Here is an 18,102-nt window from a genome sequence, read left to right as displayed (position 1 = left end):
ATTTCCTCATCCCCGGCTGAGGCAGTGAACCCCTCACCATCTTCTCCAGTCTACTTATTTATTTAAGGGGCTCCAAGATGTTAAAATGCATGGCAGAAGCTTGACCTACTTTTGGGAGAGGTACAAGAAACCACAAATTGTTGGATGTTCTGCACCCTTGCAATAAAACACACTTACTGTAAGGTAAGTAACCATTCTTTCCTTGAGTACATGCTAAATGAGGGATTCAAAAATATTTCCATAAGGAGGGCTGCATGTTAATAATAAATTGACACTTTCCTTCTATGATCACTTACTCTTGGGAGAATTCTACAGCAAAAACTAAAAATTCTGCACACTATTTTCAAATTCTGCAAAATACTGCATATTTTATTTGTCAAAATAACAATATAATCGCACCTGCTTCAATTATTTTGGTAATTTATTTCAAAATACCTGTCAGCAAATGTGTCTGTAATGATACAGAAAACAAAAGATTCAGAAAATGGTTTTTGGCAAATAGATTCCTTACTAGGCATATTAGTACAGTACTTCAATAATTCATTTAAACTACAATACAGACACATACTTCCCCCTCAGAAGCAATGAAAAGGCTTGGAGGAGTCAGGGGTAACAGAGGAGCTGAGGAAGAGGGAAGTAATTGCTGGGGAGAAGCCTGCATGTGAACCTGAAGAGTTGTTGGGTATGAGTAGGAGAAAAATGGAACAGGATTTTTTTTGGGGGGGGGGGGGGGTGGGGCAGGGGAAGATTGTTGGGGAGCCTCTCCCATGGAGACTCTGGCTGACCCCAGCCTCTCAGGCACATCTGCTCCTGTCCCTATATGTATCTGCACCCCCCCCCAGTCATCTCCATCTCCATTTGGCCCTGCATCCTCACTCAGCTACCCCCTCTTCTCCCTGCGGCCCTGTACCCGCACTCCCATTTGGCCCCCATCCCAGTGTGTCCCCCCCCAACAGCCCTACGTGCCCCATGCTGTCCAATTCCCTCCATATCCCTTGCTGCCTCCCCTGGAGCCATGTGCAGGCACTGTGAGGAACGCAGCCTTCCTCTCCCCAGCTAGCTGCTCCTGACCAGAGGTGGCTGCCTGCTGTTCTGGCAGCACAGCAGTCCCTGGTGGGTGAAAGGCATAACTGTATCATTTCTCCAGCAGAAAGTATTTTCTGCTGAGGAAAAAAAAAAAAAAAAATCTGCTGGGGACATGAATTCTGCACATATGCATGGTGCAGACTTCCCCTCAGGAGTAATTTCTTAACATCGCTATGGCACCAACAAATCTCACCTACATGTATTTTTTGCTTTTTGGGGGGGAAAAAATTACTATCTACTTCCATTTTCCTTTTCCAAGTTATTCTGTTGGCTAGAAACAAGAACCAGCATTGTATGACCAGCCAACTGTCCACAGACTACTTATCTCCAGAGCCCTGTCAGGTGCTGAAACGCTTCATTTAAAAAAAAAACAACTGTGCCTATAATTTAAACAGCAATATTTTAAAAATTAGTTTAGTTCTTATAACTTAAGATAGCTGCATGGTTTATTTATTCAAGTTTCAGGGGAAGAGTTTATTCATGCTCCAAATTCCTAAACTAAATTTTCATGCAAAACCAGTATTTCCCCTTTTCTCCCCCTTCGGAGGTACATTTAGAATGCAGCTGCTGATTCAGCCAGAATTAGAAAGTGGCATGAACACCTAATTGAGGACACTAAATAAGAGTGGTTATACTGTAAGTGAGTTTACTTAAGTTTTACTTCTACTCACCTTTTCAGTTCTCTAAACACATCCAGGCTCAGATACCTGAGACATCTATCAAAAGTTTGCTCCCAAACAGGTGTGGCAGGCTACTCAAATGTTTGCATGCTACTGAGGATACACAGTAGGGTTAAATAAGTCAGAAAGGAAGAGTGAGTTAAATTCAGTGAGACATTGCCATGGGGCTTGCTATGAATACAACACAAGATTGCTTCTTATTAGGTGAGGGGCTCAGATCTCCATTTACTATGCTTAAAGTGACAACTTGTCTTTTTGATGGAACGGTTACAAAAATCTGGATATCTGTACAAACTCATCTGGTCCTGCTCCCTACTTGGCATCTAGATTTGCAGAGCAGTTTTACCATTCTCATTTAACTGGAATTTTCAAGACCAACTGCAGAGGAAATGTGTAGAATGATTCTTAAAGGTTACTCACCAATTTCTTAAGCTGTGCTCATTGTACATTCAGACTAGCCCCCTGCCTTCCCCTCTTCCTCAGGGTTCTAGCACTGTGCGACTGGATGAGTTGTTTGGGTGTGCAAAATTGTCTCAATTTTCAGTGCCACAAAAAGGGATGCCCAATGGGCCCTGATTCCTTGAAAGTTGCTCTGTAGCTCCTGTGTACCAAAGGCACCTTTTGTGAAACATACAAAACCAGAACTACAGTTACTAGTCAGCTATCTTTGTATTCTGAAAGAGAACAGAGGCGGAAACTCTATGCAACATCAGGAACTAAAGCCGCCATAAAAACACTGCTTTGGTGAGATGCTAATGATTCTGAAGGGCCATTTGTATGACATTCCAACTTAATATCTAGGATCTTCTACCAGGCATTAAAGGGCTAAAATTAGTCCATATCTAAGTAGTCAGGATTTCCTTGAAGCAGCATTTTAACTAGGGTCCTAGCACTAAAAGGCAAAACCTCAGACAGACAAAGGTAGTCTGGCTTTCACTGGGCATGGGGACATTTATATATAAACCCCACCCCTATTAATGTAAGTTAGAGGAACTGCGTTTATTTTTCAGTACAAGCAAACTTCACAGCACATTTTGAACAGCCACTGCTAATGGTAAGATGGTATGATTGCTTTAAGAAACTCCATATTAATAAAGGCTTTTGGAAAGTCTGAAGTACAAAACAAATGTTATAGCTAATCAGTTTGAATTATTTTACTTAACTACTCTCAGCCCAAAGAGGTGTTCTCATAAGGGTTTTAGTTCCAATAATGAAACTGTACATAGATTCAGGATAGCAATCTTCCATATGGTGTGTGTATAAGGTACTTGTTCTGATCAAGCGATATTAAGCCCTCCACCCCTCAGCGGGAAAAAAAAAAAACAATAACAAAAGAATTATCAAGCATGTATCAAACCCAACAAGTTCATGGCATTTTCTGTAATGGGAAAAAAATACAAATATTTAATTAAAAATAGCAGTTTTTCAAATGAGTGTGCCAGAAAGGGTAAAACTAGCACCATTCATGTACAGATTAAAGAAAGCATGTGTCTCAATTCAAAGCATAGAATGGAAACATACACCTCCCTTTGTATTCTATGACTAGGGAAGTATTTCTATGCTGTGTGTGTGTCAAGGGAAGTTCATGTACATTTTCCAGAAAACAGAATATTTAATCTAATTTTATTTATTTGATCTGTTCAATTAAAAAAAACTTGCTACATTTACAGATCAACTGGGTGACTGGACCTGCATTAATATACAGTAGACAGGATACAAAATTTAGTATTCATATCTTGACAGTGCCTTAACAGTTCTCTGAAAGTGAAGTGTTCAGTTAAATAAAACCCATCATTACATACGTGGGCACAACTTAAAAGATTCATTTTATTCACAGGTATGTTTAATAATGTATTTGTTTGTAATCTGCAAATCATAGCTCCTACTGGTGATTCTTAAAAAGGCTTGTTCAGTTATTGAAAAGAATACATGCTTTCTAAAATGGATACTACCAGCCACTCTCTAATCTGTTAATGCAGCAATTTTGTTATTTTGCAAGTATGCTAGTGGGACACGTTTTTCTGTTTATTTACATACCTGTAGAATAATTAAATACAAAAAGGCTTTTTAAAAGAACTAAAACAATTGTATATTTTCTGCTTTTCATCCAACCAAGTGAAGTACATCATTCAATAATAAAATCGTGATTCTAAGCATAAAAATTAATCATATTGTTCACACAACCATGTTTGTCAGTACACTCAATCACTTTATAAATCCCACACTGAGGCCCTTAATGGGTTTTTTTTTTGGTAATTAACTACTCATTCTAGCTGAAAACCTTCTCTTGTGTAATAACCCACTCCACATACACCACCATATATACAACTCTTCATGTGTGCAAACACCTTTCCCAAATACCATCCCTTCAAACACACACATACAGTACTTTAAACTTCCAGTACACACATAGTGACAGTACTGTGTCACACTGACACACTGTTCTTTTTTTGTTTTGTTTTACAGTTCATCATGTCCCTCTGTGGTCTCTTGGTCTTTCAGTTTGAATTCTTCAGCTGTAATCTTGCCATCTCCATTTCGGTCCTGATTTGTGAACATATTTTTAACAATCTTTGCAGAGTCAAAGCCAGGAGCTAATTTTCCTTTGCCGGAATCAACCTGAGCTTGAATGTATTCTGAAAACTAGAGAGAAAAAAAAAAACAGTTCACAATAGAATAATTAAAATCACAGACTAAATGGTTATTTTAGAAAGACCAACTATTAGTTCCTTACTGCTCAATACTAACTACCAGGGTCCTAACCACTGGAGGGGTGGGAGAACATATATGTTTTTACCCCTAGATCTTACAATCTAAAATTGGACAGATCAGACATGAGGTAAAATCTTAGTACATTGAAGTCAACAGAAGTTTGGTTGTTTACTTCACTCACTCACTCACGCCCATCACCCCAATCGGGGTATGGGCCTCCAACCAACCACAGATCTCCAGAGTCCTCTATCCTGGGCCATTCGCTCTAGCTGGTTCCAGGTATAGCCCATTTTTTTGCTATCAGCCTGAAGGTCACGCCGCCAGGTGTTTCTTGGACAGCCTCTTTTCCACTTGCCTTGGGGGTTCCACAGCAGTGCCTGTCTGGTGATGTTAGTTGGCTGCTTACGTAGCGTCTGTCCTATCCAACCCCACCTTCTCCTTCCGATTTCTTCCTCTGCTGGGAGTTGACAGGTCCTCTCCAAGAGGTGGATGTTACTGATGGTGTCTGGCCAGCAGATCTGGAGAATCCTTCTGAGGCTGCTATTAATGAAGGTCTGGATCTTCCTGATGGTTGTTTTGGTTGTCCTCCAGGTTTCAGCTCCATACAGTAGGACTGATTTCACATTGGAGTTGAACAGTCGAATTTTTATTGCCAAAGACAGCTCTCTGGAGCTCCAGATGTTCTGAGCTGTAAGAAGGCTGCTCTTGCCTTACCAATCCTTACTTTTATGTCTGCGTCTGTGCCACCCTGCTGGTCGATGATGCTACCTAGGTAGGTGAAGGACTGCACTTCTTCCAGGGGGCTTCCATTCAGTGTGAGTGGGTCATTGCTGATGGAGTTAATTCTAAGGATCTTGGTCTTGTCCTTGTGAATGTTGAGGCCAACCTGTGATGACGTGGCTGCCACTACGTTGGTCTTCTCTTGCATCTGCTGTTTACTGTGCGAAAGGAGCGCAAGGTCATCAGCAAAGTCCAGGTCATCAAGCTGGGTCCACAACGTCCACTGGATTCCATTCCTACGCTCGTACGTGGATGTCTTCATAATCCAATCGATGACAAGGAGAAAGAGAAGTGGAGACAACAAGCATCCTTGCCTGACTCCAGTTTGCACCTGGAAGCTGTTAGTAAGCTGCCCTCCATGGATCACTCTACAGTGTATACCATCATATGAGTTCTTGATCAGGCTGACCACCTTTGCTGGGATGCCATAGTGCATGATCTATTCTGCCGGAAACCTGCCTGTTCATCTCGTAGCTGTGGATCGACAGCATCCTTCATTCTCTCTAAGAGGACTCGGTTGAGGACCTTCCCTGGCACCGACAGGAGTGTGATTCCTCTATAATTGGCACAGTTGCTAAGATCTCCTTTCTTGGGGATTTTGATGAGATATCCTTCTTTCCAGTCTACCGGAATCACTTCTTCCCATATCTTCTCAAAGAGGGGGTACAGCATTTCCACTGAAGTATCCAGGGCTGCTTTCAGGGCCTCTGCTGGGATGTCATCAGGTCCAGCCGCCTTCCTATTCTTCATCATGGTGATGGCTTTTCTGATCTCATCTCTGGTTGGTTTATCGCAATTAATTGGGAGGTCCTCGTTGGCTAGGTTGATATCTGGTGGATTTGGTGGTGCTGGTCTGTTCAGGAGCTCTTCAAAGTGCTCCGCCCATCTGTTCATCTGTTGTTCTATTCCTGTTATAGACTTTCCCTGCTTGTCTTTAACGGGACATTCTGGCTTGCTGAACTTTCCAGACAGTCGCTTGGTAGTATCATACAGCTGTTTCGTATTACCACTGTATGCTGCCTGCTCCGCTTCTGCTGCCAGTTCATCCACATACTCTCTCTTGTCCTTCCTGATATTCCTCTTCACTGCTCTATGGGCTTCAGCATACTCTTTCTGAGCTTTGGCCTTTGCTGCTCTAGTCTGCTGTTATTGACTGCTGCCTTCTTCTTTCTGTCTTCTATCTTGATCAAGGTCTCTGCTGTGATCCACTCTTTCTGCTGGTGTTTCTTAATTCCAAGCACTTCCTGGCATACTGACCTAAGCGTCTCTCTCACTTTCTGCCATCCGTTTAGTACACTGTCTTCCTCTTCCTCAGACCAATCCTGTAATACTGAAAACTTATTCTTCAGCGTCATTCCAAAATCTTCCTTGGTCTTATGGTCCTTCAGAAGGCTGACGTTGTACTTCACTCTTCTGTCTGACGCGTCTATCCAGTTTTTTCAGCTTCAGCTTCAATCTGGCCACCACTAAGTGATGGTCGGACGCCGCGTCTGCTCCTCTTCTAGCTAACGTCCTGCAAGGATCTTCTGAACTTCTTGCTAATGCAGACATGATCGATCTGATTTTCTGTCATGCCTGCTGGTGATACCCAGGTACTCTTGTGGATCCGCTTGTGAGGAAAGATGACCAGGTTGTTAAGTGCACACAGATCCACAAATCTCTCTCCATTCTCACTCATCTCTCCCAGAGCGTGGGTCCCCATGACTTGTTCATATCCTGTGTTGTCAGGTCCAATTTTGGCATTAAAATCTCCCATAAGGATGATGATGTCTTTGTCTGGGAGAATCTCTAATATTTTCTGGAGTCTGTTGTAAAAATAATCTTTGTCCTCCTCTTTGCTGTCATTAGTTGGAGCGTAGCACTGAACAACATTCATCTTAATCCTCTTCATTTTAGTTCTGAAGGATGCTGTGATGATCCTGGGACCATGTGCCTCCCAACCAATCAGTGCTCTCTGTGCCTGCTTGGACAACATGAAGCCTACTCCCTCTGTGTGGGGTGCGTCGCTCTCTTCATGTCCTGAATACAGCAACAGCTCTCCTGTCAACAGTCGTCTGTCCCGCTTGCGTCCATCTTGTCTCGCTAATGCCTAATAGGGTCAGGTTGTTGCTCCTCATCTCTGCTGCAACCTACGCCGTCTTTCCTGACTCGTACATGGTCCTCACATTCCATGTGCCTATGCTAATCCTCCTGGTTGCAAGAAGGGTAATCGGCTTAGTGGCTTCCTCATGGCTTTTACCACCCAGCGTCATGCATCTTCGAGTTGAAGACCGTTCTTTTTCCAGGGTAAAAGTCTCTGTTGTCTCTTGTTGGCGTTTCTGTAGCAGGTTGATTTTTTACGAGGTGGAGTTGCTAGCCCCACACCCAACCCTCCTCCTTTATCCTGACTTGGGACAGGCAGATGGCCCCAAAGGACCTCTCTGGTGGAGTTTTTACTTCAGTGAAGCCAGGATTTCACCCACAATACAGATTGAAGTTGGGTTATTGAAGGAAAACCTTGCATAAGAAGAGAGAGAGAGAGAGAGAGAGAGAGAAAATGTGTGTGTGTGTCTGTGTGTGCGCGCGCACACAAGTATAGGGAATTCCAAGTGTAAAAGCTGACATGGAAGCAAGTGCAAAAGTAACATTTCAATAAACTTTCCTCAAGCAAAGTACTAATCCATTTATTTTTAACTACTCCTCCTATGACTTTTAAAAACAAACCAACAAAAAAACCCATATACCTAGAGCTATAAAAGGGCTGAGTGGGGCACTTGTAGTCAGTGGAAAAAAAATTACATCAAAATGTGGGTCCTTGGGTTGCTAAAGTTTGAGAACCATAAACTAACAAAACGTTGAGCTTCAGTACAGGTGAAGACTGTCATATTTAGCATATCGACTGGTTATTAAGGTTAAGATTAAGATTTTGTCATGGATATTTTTCGTAAAAGTCACGGACAGGTCACCGGCAACAATGAAAAATTCATAGAAGTCCATGACCTGTCCTGGACTTTTACTAAAAACATCTGTGACAAAATGGGGAGCCTGAGTAGCTGCATGCAGCTGGGAGCTCCAAGGTCCCCCACTGCTAGCAGCTCTGAGCTGCAGGGATTCCCCCTGCCACCAGCAGCTGCCAGGAGCTTCGGGGTCCCCCTGGCTGGCTGGGAGCTGCAGGGAGCTCTCAGGGTCCGCCCTGCCAGCTGGGGTGGCGGTTCCCCCTGCTGGCAGCGGCAACAGGGAGCTCCAGTGGTCCACCCTGCCAGCCAGGACTGGCTGAAGTCAGAGGTCTTTGGAAGTCACAGATTCCGTGACTAAATCACAGCCTTAGTTATTGTTAACCCTGGGATGAAATCTTGTTTAACATGTAAATTTGCATGTGTTCTAACACAATCTAATATTCCAGTGCAGGCATTTGAGCGAAGTAGGTGACCCTTAGATTTTTGTCTAAAGGCTCCAAGAAGTCTGATTCTTAAAAGGCTTCAGCTTGCCTAAATAGTCACCATTTGTTCTTTTGACATCCATATTCTGTAACCTCACGTCCCCTGGAGGGATTAAGTGAGGGAAGAAAAAAAAAATCCACACACCACAAACAGGCAGTAACAGACTGATCAAGATGAAAGTCCAGTACAATATCACAATTTTGGAGGCCTCAGAACCACCTTTTCTTTGCAGACTCTGGTAGAAAGTTGGCTGGCTATCAGGGCCTACAACTCTGAGGCCCTCCTAACCTTTAAGTAAAATTTTGCAGTTGCCAGGGGTAGCTTTGACAATACAAGAGACAAAAGGGAATCTTAGATAACCAGAACCAGACAAAAGGCCTCTACCTTGAGCAAATCTTTTAAACCAATTCCATAGGATGCTAACTTTTTCTAGTAGCAGGCTTTCAAGACTTAAACAGGCTGCCTTCAGATAAGTATAAGACATCCTGCCCTAGAATCCCAGTAGCCATATTGTCAGTTTAAGGGATTGAGAACCGGAGCATCCATGTCTATTCTGCCACAATTAAGATCACTCAAAAGCTGAAATGACTATAACAAAAATTTAAAAAAAAAAGTTTCTGAAAACAGCTAACCCTCCACAAATTTTAACTAAGAACGGTGAGCTTTTTTAAAAAAAAAAAAAAAAACTACTACACTGTTTAAGAACTATTTGCAAGTAATTCTGTCAGCTAACGGAGAAAGGAAGAGGAGAGTATCACTGGTATTGTAACTGCTTTGAAAGGTGGAAAGAGTAAATGAGGGGTGACTGGAAGGGGTATGTACTTAGACCCTCAGTCTATTTTATCATGTCTCACAGAAACTGCACACCCTGACTTAGCTGCCAGTTCTCCTGACAAATGGTTCTATGACTAGGCAAAAATATAACAGAGAACTTTCAAGCTTTCTGACAACAAGAGAGATGCCACCACACACTCCCCTAAACTAGGCCCTGATTCAGAGGAGACTTTTCCATTGGATCAGGCCACTAAAGCAAAGTTTTTTCTCATGCAACTGTTGGAAGTCTCTGTCATGGGATCTGGGATGCAATCCAGATCAGTAAAGGGTTGTGTCTCTATTTGCCCTTTAACCCTGGGTGCTTTAAATGCTTTGCTGCTGTAGCTCCCAGCCTGGGGTGCTTACTGCCAGCCTACAAGCATGCAGGTCACACCCTGAGTGGCCGTGTGCTGTTCAGCAACTCTGACCCCCAACAGCCTGTCTACAGCTGTACAGTCTCATCTGGATTCCACCAGCCTTGGTTACCACCAGCAAGGTGACCCCAACATACCCCCAGCCCTCTTCTGGACAATTCAGCAAAAAAGAATATCTTCATTTGTTCTTCTGAAGACACAAAAGCATATCACAGCTTATTAATCTACTGGGCTAAACACACTTATATTTAAGCACAGCACTTAGCTTATAGTAAAAATAAAACAGATTTAATAACAAATAGGACATAGGTTAAGTGATGCCAAGTAAAAGTAATACAGTTAGAAAGGGCTACAAGCAAATAAAAGTGAAAACATGCATCTAAAAGTCTAAACCTTAATCTAGCAAGGTACAAGATTTTTCAAGATGGTTTCTCACCTATATTCAGTTTCCAGAGATTTCAAACCCCAGCCCCTCCTTGGTTGAAAGACCATCGTTCTCAGCTTGCAAGAGCTCTGTTCCCTTTAGTGTCTCTCTAGTGATGAATGCCAAAAATGGCTTCTGTCTTTGCTTACATCTTCCAAAATTAAATGATCTCGTTTTAAGAGGATGACCTCATGCTATTTTTCCCTTCCTATGGGCTCCTCATCACCCTGTGCGTAAGTGGGGCTTCCACTGTTTTGATTCACCATGCTGAATTTGCATAGAAGACAGGTAAATAGCTGGAGTACTTGTGGCACCTTAGAGACTAACACATTTATTTGAGCATAAGCTTTCGTGGGCCACAGCCCACTTCATCAGATGCATAGAATGGCACATATAGTAAGGAGATATATATACACATACAGAGAACATGAAAAGGTGGGAGTTATCCTACCAACTCTAAGAGGCTAATTAATTAAGAGGAAAAAACACTTTTGTAGTGATAATCAAGATAGCCCATTACAGACAGAGTTTGACAAGAAGGTGTGAGGGTACTTAACATCGGAAAATAGATTCAATGTGTGTAATGGCTCAGCCATTCCCAGTCTCTATTCAAGCCTAAATCGATGGTGTCGAATTTGCATATTAATTCAAGTTCAGCAGTTTCTCACTGGAGTCTGTTTGTGAAGCTTTTCTGTTGCAAAATTGCCATCCAAGTCTGTTACTGAGTGGCCAGAGAGGTTGAAGTGTTCTACTGGTTTTTGAATGTTGCGATTCCTGATGTCAGATTTGTGTCCATTTATTCTTTTGCATAGAGACTGTCCTGTTTGGCCAATGTATATGGCAGAGGGGCATTGCCATCTCTCGTGTCTCGGAGGGAACCTGTTCCTCCCTGTTTTGGCCACAGACTTTAAAAACACATCATATTATTTATCCATATTTCCTCCTATAGTGTTAATACAGTTTCACAATGATATTAATCACCAGTGTGCCATTAGCTTTCAGAAAAGACCACACTCCATACAGTTTTATAGTACTGTATATTATATACAAGCAGTTGATTTGACTGATCATCACTTATGGTTCAGCCACCCTGTCTTTATAGGCCAATAAACCTTTAAAATGGATTCTTCTGAGGATCACTCCTCAAAGTAGGGTTTATTCAAGCTGCGAGGAAGGAGACATGGAGTCTGGTGAAGGAAACTCCATGTTCTCCCCCCCCCCTACACACACACACACACACACACACACGTTAGCTTAATAGCTATGTTTACCTAATATGTAAAAATGGACCATCGTCTTTTCTTGAAAACCGGGCTGCTCGGATAATCAAATATACATTCGTCTAAGGCAGACCAGTCTACCAACTTCCCTGACATGCCTCAAACACACTTTAGTCCTAATTCCAACATATATCCATAACTCTTAACATACATTATGCAAGAATATTAATGCTCAGTGAGTTATTAGTTTTCAAAAGATACCTCCAAAGGCATATATTGTAGAAAGATTATTACAATAGCATGTAGGGTGTGAATACAGGGTTACTTAGGATCACAGTCTTACAACAGAGAGCAAAGAGAATGGAACTATCACACTGCTGAAAGCTTTTTAAAGAGAGACAGTAACATCAAATCTACTCAGCTTCAAATAATGAATAAAAATAGTTTCAGGGTCTACACCTGCATTTGAGCCCTCTGAATGCTCTTTTTTATGCAAATTTTCCTTAAACAAACAAAAAAATGTCCCTTACGTGTTACATCTAAAATACTGACACGAACAGGGGTAGGGAAACTATGCACAAAGTGCTGTCCAATGCAGAAATTATACAGACTGACTAGATTATTTTTCCCTCTAATCTCAGTTAGAAATAGCACCTGAGATTACTGTAACACTAGCAGCCACAAAACTTCAGACAGAAATGTGATTTTTTACATTTACAAACATTTTGATCTAACACTCTCACATCTTCCCCCCCAACCCCTTTATAGATCAAGCTCTGGTACCAACAATCACATCCAAGCTTCTCTCTTCCCATTCAGTTCTGAAACTGAATGTACATTACATCTACTCTGTAGACAAGAGCCTTTCAGCCCTGTAAGAATAGGGCAGCTACAGGAGATAAGAGGAAAATTAAAGAGGAGAGAGGGAGAGAAAGATAATAGGAAGGAGGAGGAAAAGAAGGGAAAGGAGTTTAGTCTTTTAACCACTTGTCTTTCTGCCTTTTGACAGCCCATATTGTTCTTGGTAGGGTATTTTTTTAAAACGTAAATTTAATTTAAAATGGCAGCTTCCTGTTAACTTGGTAATAACCAGAGCCTGAGCTGGATAAAACTCCAAAAACTTAAAGACAAAACCTGACTTATCCATGAGCTTCATGGTGATGGAGCTAAGAACAAAAATCTATGCAGGTGGTTTTACCCCTCAACTTACCTCCTCCAGAAAAACTTCTCCATTATTGTCCTTGTCAATTTCTTCAAAGAGATTTGGAGAGACATCACCATGCCAGACAAACATGTAGCCATCAGGTAAACCAGACACTAGTTCCAGTAGTTCGATGTCAAAAACTAATACCGCGCTACCAGGAACTTCTCCTTCTGTCACAACAAATAGCACAGTTACGTATTAACGTTCAGTTATGTGGCAAAAGGACAATTTAGGGTTTTTTCACAATTAAAAAACATGTCTATTACTTAAAGTGCAACTACAAGTGCTTCACGAGGGGTCCAATCCAAGCCCAATGAAACCAATGGGAGTCTCTTCATTGACTTCAGTGGGCACTGGATCAGGCCACATATAAACAGCAAACTGGGGCTAGACCATACAATATTTGATTATCTGAGACACATGCAGCACTAGATATTTGCTATAATTGACATATGTAATGTGAGTTTTTAATCTTAAAGGCCCTGACTCAGGAAAGACACATAAACATGTTTAATTTGAGCACTAGCTTAAGTTCCATTCATTTGCTTAGGTGCGCTTCCTGAATAGAAAGGCTTTCCTGAATTGGTGGCCTACCCAAGTTTCAATCCAGTTATTTTGATAGACACTTAATATAAAAGTTAAATCTTTCCTTAATAACTGTGTCTTTCATTTTTATTAATAAAAACAAAAAAGGTATATGGCAATATATGGCAACTGCATATATCCTCTAGCTACAGATACAAGATTGTCTTTGTTGTCTGATATATTTCCTTCACTGGGACTCTTCACTGAGGGGGTTGAATTTGCATGATACTGTTTTTTTTTAAAAAAGGAAACATCAAAAAGGAACTTCTGTTCGAAAATGAATAAAGGAGTCACACCAGATAATGTAAGAAAATACTAATATATTCAGAATCATGCTAGCATTTACTCCAGACCATACGTCCAATGTAATCTCAGTGTCAAATACCAATGACACATAATTTTGTAGAATTTAATACATTATGGTGTTAAATAATTTTATATCATTTTAATAAATGTATAATTTGTCTTGGATTCACACACAAATCAAAGAGGTGTTCAATTAGTCTCTCATATTTATTCTATATTAAACTCAGTGTGATGCCTGATGCTGAATCTTTATACAAACAGAAGCTGTCTATGTTCTTTAGAAATCCAAATCAACGAAGTCAGAGTGAGCTGTGGTGAGTTTGATATCATTAGGACACCATTCCCCAAGTTCTTTTAATTGCACAGGCCAATAATAACTCCATGTACTAGGAACTGATAGTCCTCTGAAATTTCAATGTTTTATAATTAATTCTTGGTGCCCTATAATTCCAAATTAAAGACTCAATCTCACAAAGTTCCTCCTGCACATAAACTCTAGCCCATGCATAGCTATGACGACTCCAATAAGACTGTTCACAGAGACAAGTAAGTGCAGGCCCAAGTACAAAATTATCAAACCATCCATCATAATGCCTAACTTTTAGCACTAAGAAAAATGATTGGGATTCACAAAGCCTGGGTTCAGCACCTAGGCTCCCTATACAACAAATGGGAAGAGACGGGCACCTAAAAATGGATTCACATGCAGGGCTTTGGAGCGGAGCCCGGAGCTGGAGCGCGGAGCGGCTCCAGAGCAGTGGAGCTGCAGGTTTTTGCCTGGAGCTGGAGCAGAGCTGGAGCACAGCTCCAGTGCTCTGTTCACAAGAGGCAGCACTCTGAGTGAGGAATTGCCTGAGCTAACCAAAGGGAAATGCAAAGGGAAAGTGTGTGCCCCAAGCCCTGCCCTTCACAGGGAGTTAGGAGTCTAAGTCTGGACTGCAGGAAGGCACCTAAATCTGGTTTGGATTCACAGTTGTGAACCCTCTCCTGGAAGCAGGTGCTTAAGGGGTTTCTTGCAAGAAACAATGGAAGAGGAGGCGCTCCCTCGTAACTTTTGGCCCTGTGGTTAGGGTACTCACCTGGGAGTTCCTCACTCAAGTGACAGTTCAGTGTCTAAGATGCTTTGTGAATCTAGCCCTACTGCCGACAGCATTCCATTACGACACATGGAGGCACTGGCACTCAGTCGTGTCCCATGGTAATCAGCACACTGGCCAGAAGGTCACATTTTCAGAGACATATTAAAAGGTGGAAAGTTTATTTCAACCAAACACTTCGTTAAATTACTGGCATGGAAAAGCTCCAAAGAGAGCACTGTAACACTGTTGGATAATTTTAAAAATGCAAAAAACCCCAAATGTTTAAAAATAGTATTTTTCCTTATTTTTTCAAACCACTCCTACCTTCCTGCCCCAGAAAAAATGAAAAACAAGAGACTAACACCACATACTTCAGTCACTCAGTAGGTAATAAGTTACACCATCAGTTGTCTATTAGGTTGCATTTACTTACCAACACCAGCTTCTCCATAACCAAGATGGGGCGGAATAACTACTGTTCGTCTCTCTCCAACGCACATATCTCTAAGACCCATGTCCATCCCCAAAACAACCTGTCCAGATCCCAGAACTATATTATACGTTTTACCAAGACTAATCCTGAAAAATAAAAAAGAATTTTTACTACTTCCATGTTACCACTCAAACTGTACAGTTTCTATATCAAAGTCCCTTTGTGGACAAAAATCAGTTTACCTCTAATGCTATATGCTTCTAAGTAGCCAAGTGGTGTAATTGCTGAGGTAACAGATTGTATGTGATAGGAGCTTCAGATATCATGGTCACTTGATTTAAACCTGATTAAGGATTTTAATCCTCCCAATCAAAACTCTGAAATACTTTGTCATTCAAAAAAGGGCTTCTTGCCTTGCAAATATCTTTGGGAAAAAACACTTTGTAAGCCACTGGCCTGATTCTGCAAAGCCTTAAGCGCATGAGTAAGTTTACGCACACGAGGAATCCCCTTGGTTAAATAAACCCGGCTGGGATTTTCAGAAGAGTTTTCAGGGAATCAGGCATCAAACTGCCATTGAAATTCAATGGGATTTGGTCACATATCTTCCTTCGGCTCCATTAATAATCCCAGTCTGTGTGTCTAGTATATTAGGTAACTAATTTGAACCCCAAAGCAATTGAGGTCTTGCTAATATTTTAGTCCTATCATGTTATAAATTATGACTTGCTACTGGGGTCTTATTTCTAAGATGTACTTTTATGAAGTGGTAAATTATATATACTTTTTTTGCAATGTTGTTGTAGCTGTGTAGGTCATAGGATATTAGAAAGACATGGTGGGTGAAGTAATATCTTTTATTGTACCAACTTCTATTGATGAGAGATTCCGTATATTTCAGTCACTCAGGAGGTAATAATTATACCGTCAGTTGTTTATTAGGTTTCATTTACTTACCAATGCCAGCTTTTCCACAACCAAAAAGCGGCAGAATAGCAGCTTTTAGTCTCTCTCCAATGCACATCTCTGAGACCCATATCCATCCTCAATACGTTCAATAAAAGATATTACCTCACCCGCCTTGTCTCTCTTAAATATACATTATAATTCTAAAAAGGCACATTTGCAATCTTAGGACTTTTTACTAACATGTGTCCTTGCAGCATCTCTTTCCCTTTGTCATTTTTTGCTGAATTGTGTGACTGAGTACAGAGCCTCTATAAGGAAAGGACGGATGGTCCTGTGGTTAGGGCACTACCCGAGCACTTAGAAGACCTATGTGCAACAGATATGACAGTGCCCTGCAACAGCCTTGTAGGCCTGGCTTGACATGCGTAACTGGAGGTGGGTGAGGTGTCATTGCTTGGGAAACAGGATTAGGGAGGTAAATGTATCAGCTGGCTGGAAACAGAATGCCTGTACTAGCTAAGATAAGAGGAGAACACTCGAGGAGCCATTTACAATGGACAAGATAAGTCTGGAATGCAAAGAGAAAGTTGTACATGGACAATGCGTGGAAGAGCATGCTGTACGGGAAATGGTTCCTACAAAGCAACCAAGGCAATCCCAAAACATGCAATGCAGCATATAGTAAATGCAATGCACTGTGTACATGTATACAAAGGAAGAGGTTTTACTGGGTAAGTCTGGATGTGTGGTACGTCCTATATCCACTGTGCTTGAGTCTGATCAACTGAGCGTAGCTTTGCTGTATGCCAAATAATGGAAATCTGAGTGACAAAACTGAGTTCTTGAGGACTTGAGTGCAAGGGGTCCTCAGGGGAAACCCCAACAATCCTGGGCAAACATTATGGAATTAAGTTAAACCTTACTGAATTACGTTTAATATCTTTAGGATCCATTGTATTGAAAATGCAAATGTTTGTGTGCTATTGTGGGGTTATATGGAACACCTCTTTAGGTGAAATGAGGATTTAATGCAATCTCTGGGAGACAAGGTGAACTTTAAAAGACTGTGCTAAACAATACAGCAGAGACAATTGATCTTGTGGGGCAGCGTGTATAAGAGTGGAATTCCTGGGAAGCATTGGGGCGGGGGGGGGGAGGAGACGGAAGGGTATTGCAAGCCCCCACCTTCTGACTCAGCCTATACAGCTTCACCCTAAGGAGGGGACCTTTGCTGTGCTGATCACCTGTTACAGGAGGACAGTTCAGAGACCCACTCTGGCTTCTCCAGCGACCAAAAGACAAAGAAAGGACTTTTGTTTAAACAGCCTGGTTTTAAACACATTCGGGGACTTCGTTCTGATCCAGAAAATGGGCAGGACCTCAGGTCCATGGATGATCCCAATTCTTAGGGTCGGGCTCAAAAGAACTGAAAAGGGCCAGAGCCCTTGTGGAGATTGGGGGTAGAGAGAGAATCTAGTAAACTTATTAGCATGCATGTAGGTTCTTTTACAGTGTTTAATATGTTCTCCGTAATACTACTGCCCTAAGAATAAATAAGTTTGCATAGAAAGAGCTGTGTGGTAACTTAACAGTGGGCAATCACACGGTTATCAGTCTTTGAAGAGGAAGGACGCAGGTCTGCTTAGGCAGACTGTCTTTTGCTGGGAATAACATAATGAAAGCAGGGAACTAACTGTTCAGCCTGGAAATACCTGGGTCAGGAAGGAGACAGACATAGATCTCCACCCAAGAGAGGCAATGGCTAGAGTGCTGGAAGCCTGCAAGTGGGTGCTCTTGCAGAACCACTGAGGGAAAATACAGGTGCAGTTGCCCTGAACTGTGACAGAGGTTTCAAGTCCCTGCCTCACCACAGACTTCTTGTGTGACCTTGAGCAAGTCACTTATCCGCTCTATGCCTCAGTCTTCCATCTCTAAAATGGGAATAAGAACACTTCTCTACTTCAGAGATGTTGTGGGGATAAATGCATTAAAGATGTGGGTGCTGAGATACTATGGTCATGGTAGCCATATAAATATCCAGAGAGAGATTCAGCAGTACAAGTTATCATGAAAACTAT

At 41.7% G+C, this 18,102-nt stretch overlaps 1 protein-coding gene across 1 annotated transcript in view; it reads right to left on the bottom strand.

Annotated features, from left to right (window-relative positions):
- Positions 1-3,574: 3,574 nt before the first annotated feature.
- The window catches only part of FKBP9 (FKBP prolyl isomerase 9), a 39,374-nt gene continuing 24,846 nt past the window's right edge, over positions 3,575-18,102 (bottom strand). The window contains exons 8-10 of the mRNA XM_050938010.1: positions 15,116-15,261; positions 12,719-12,882; positions 3,575-4,409 (exon numbers count right to left, since the gene is read on the bottom strand). Of these exons, the coding sequence (XP_050793967.1) occupies positions 4,227-4,409; positions 12,719-12,882; positions 15,116-15,261 (493 nt within the window). The 3' untranslated portion in view covers positions 3,575-4,226. The remainder of the gene's footprint in view (positions 4,410-12,718; positions 12,883-15,115; positions 15,262-18,102) is intronic.

The sequence above is a fragment of the Gopherus flavomarginatus genome, chromosome 2 (genome assembly GCF_025201925.1).
Source record: "Gopherus flavomarginatus isolate rGopFla2 chromosome 2, rGopFla2.mat.asm, whole genome shotgun sequence".
In the NCBI taxonomy this organism is placed as follows: domain Eukaryota; kingdom Metazoa; phylum Chordata; order Testudines; family Testudinidae; genus Gopherus; species Gopherus flavomarginatus.
Note: the sequence above shows the minus strand (reverse complement) of the source record. Positions and strands in the feature narration are given on the sequence as shown.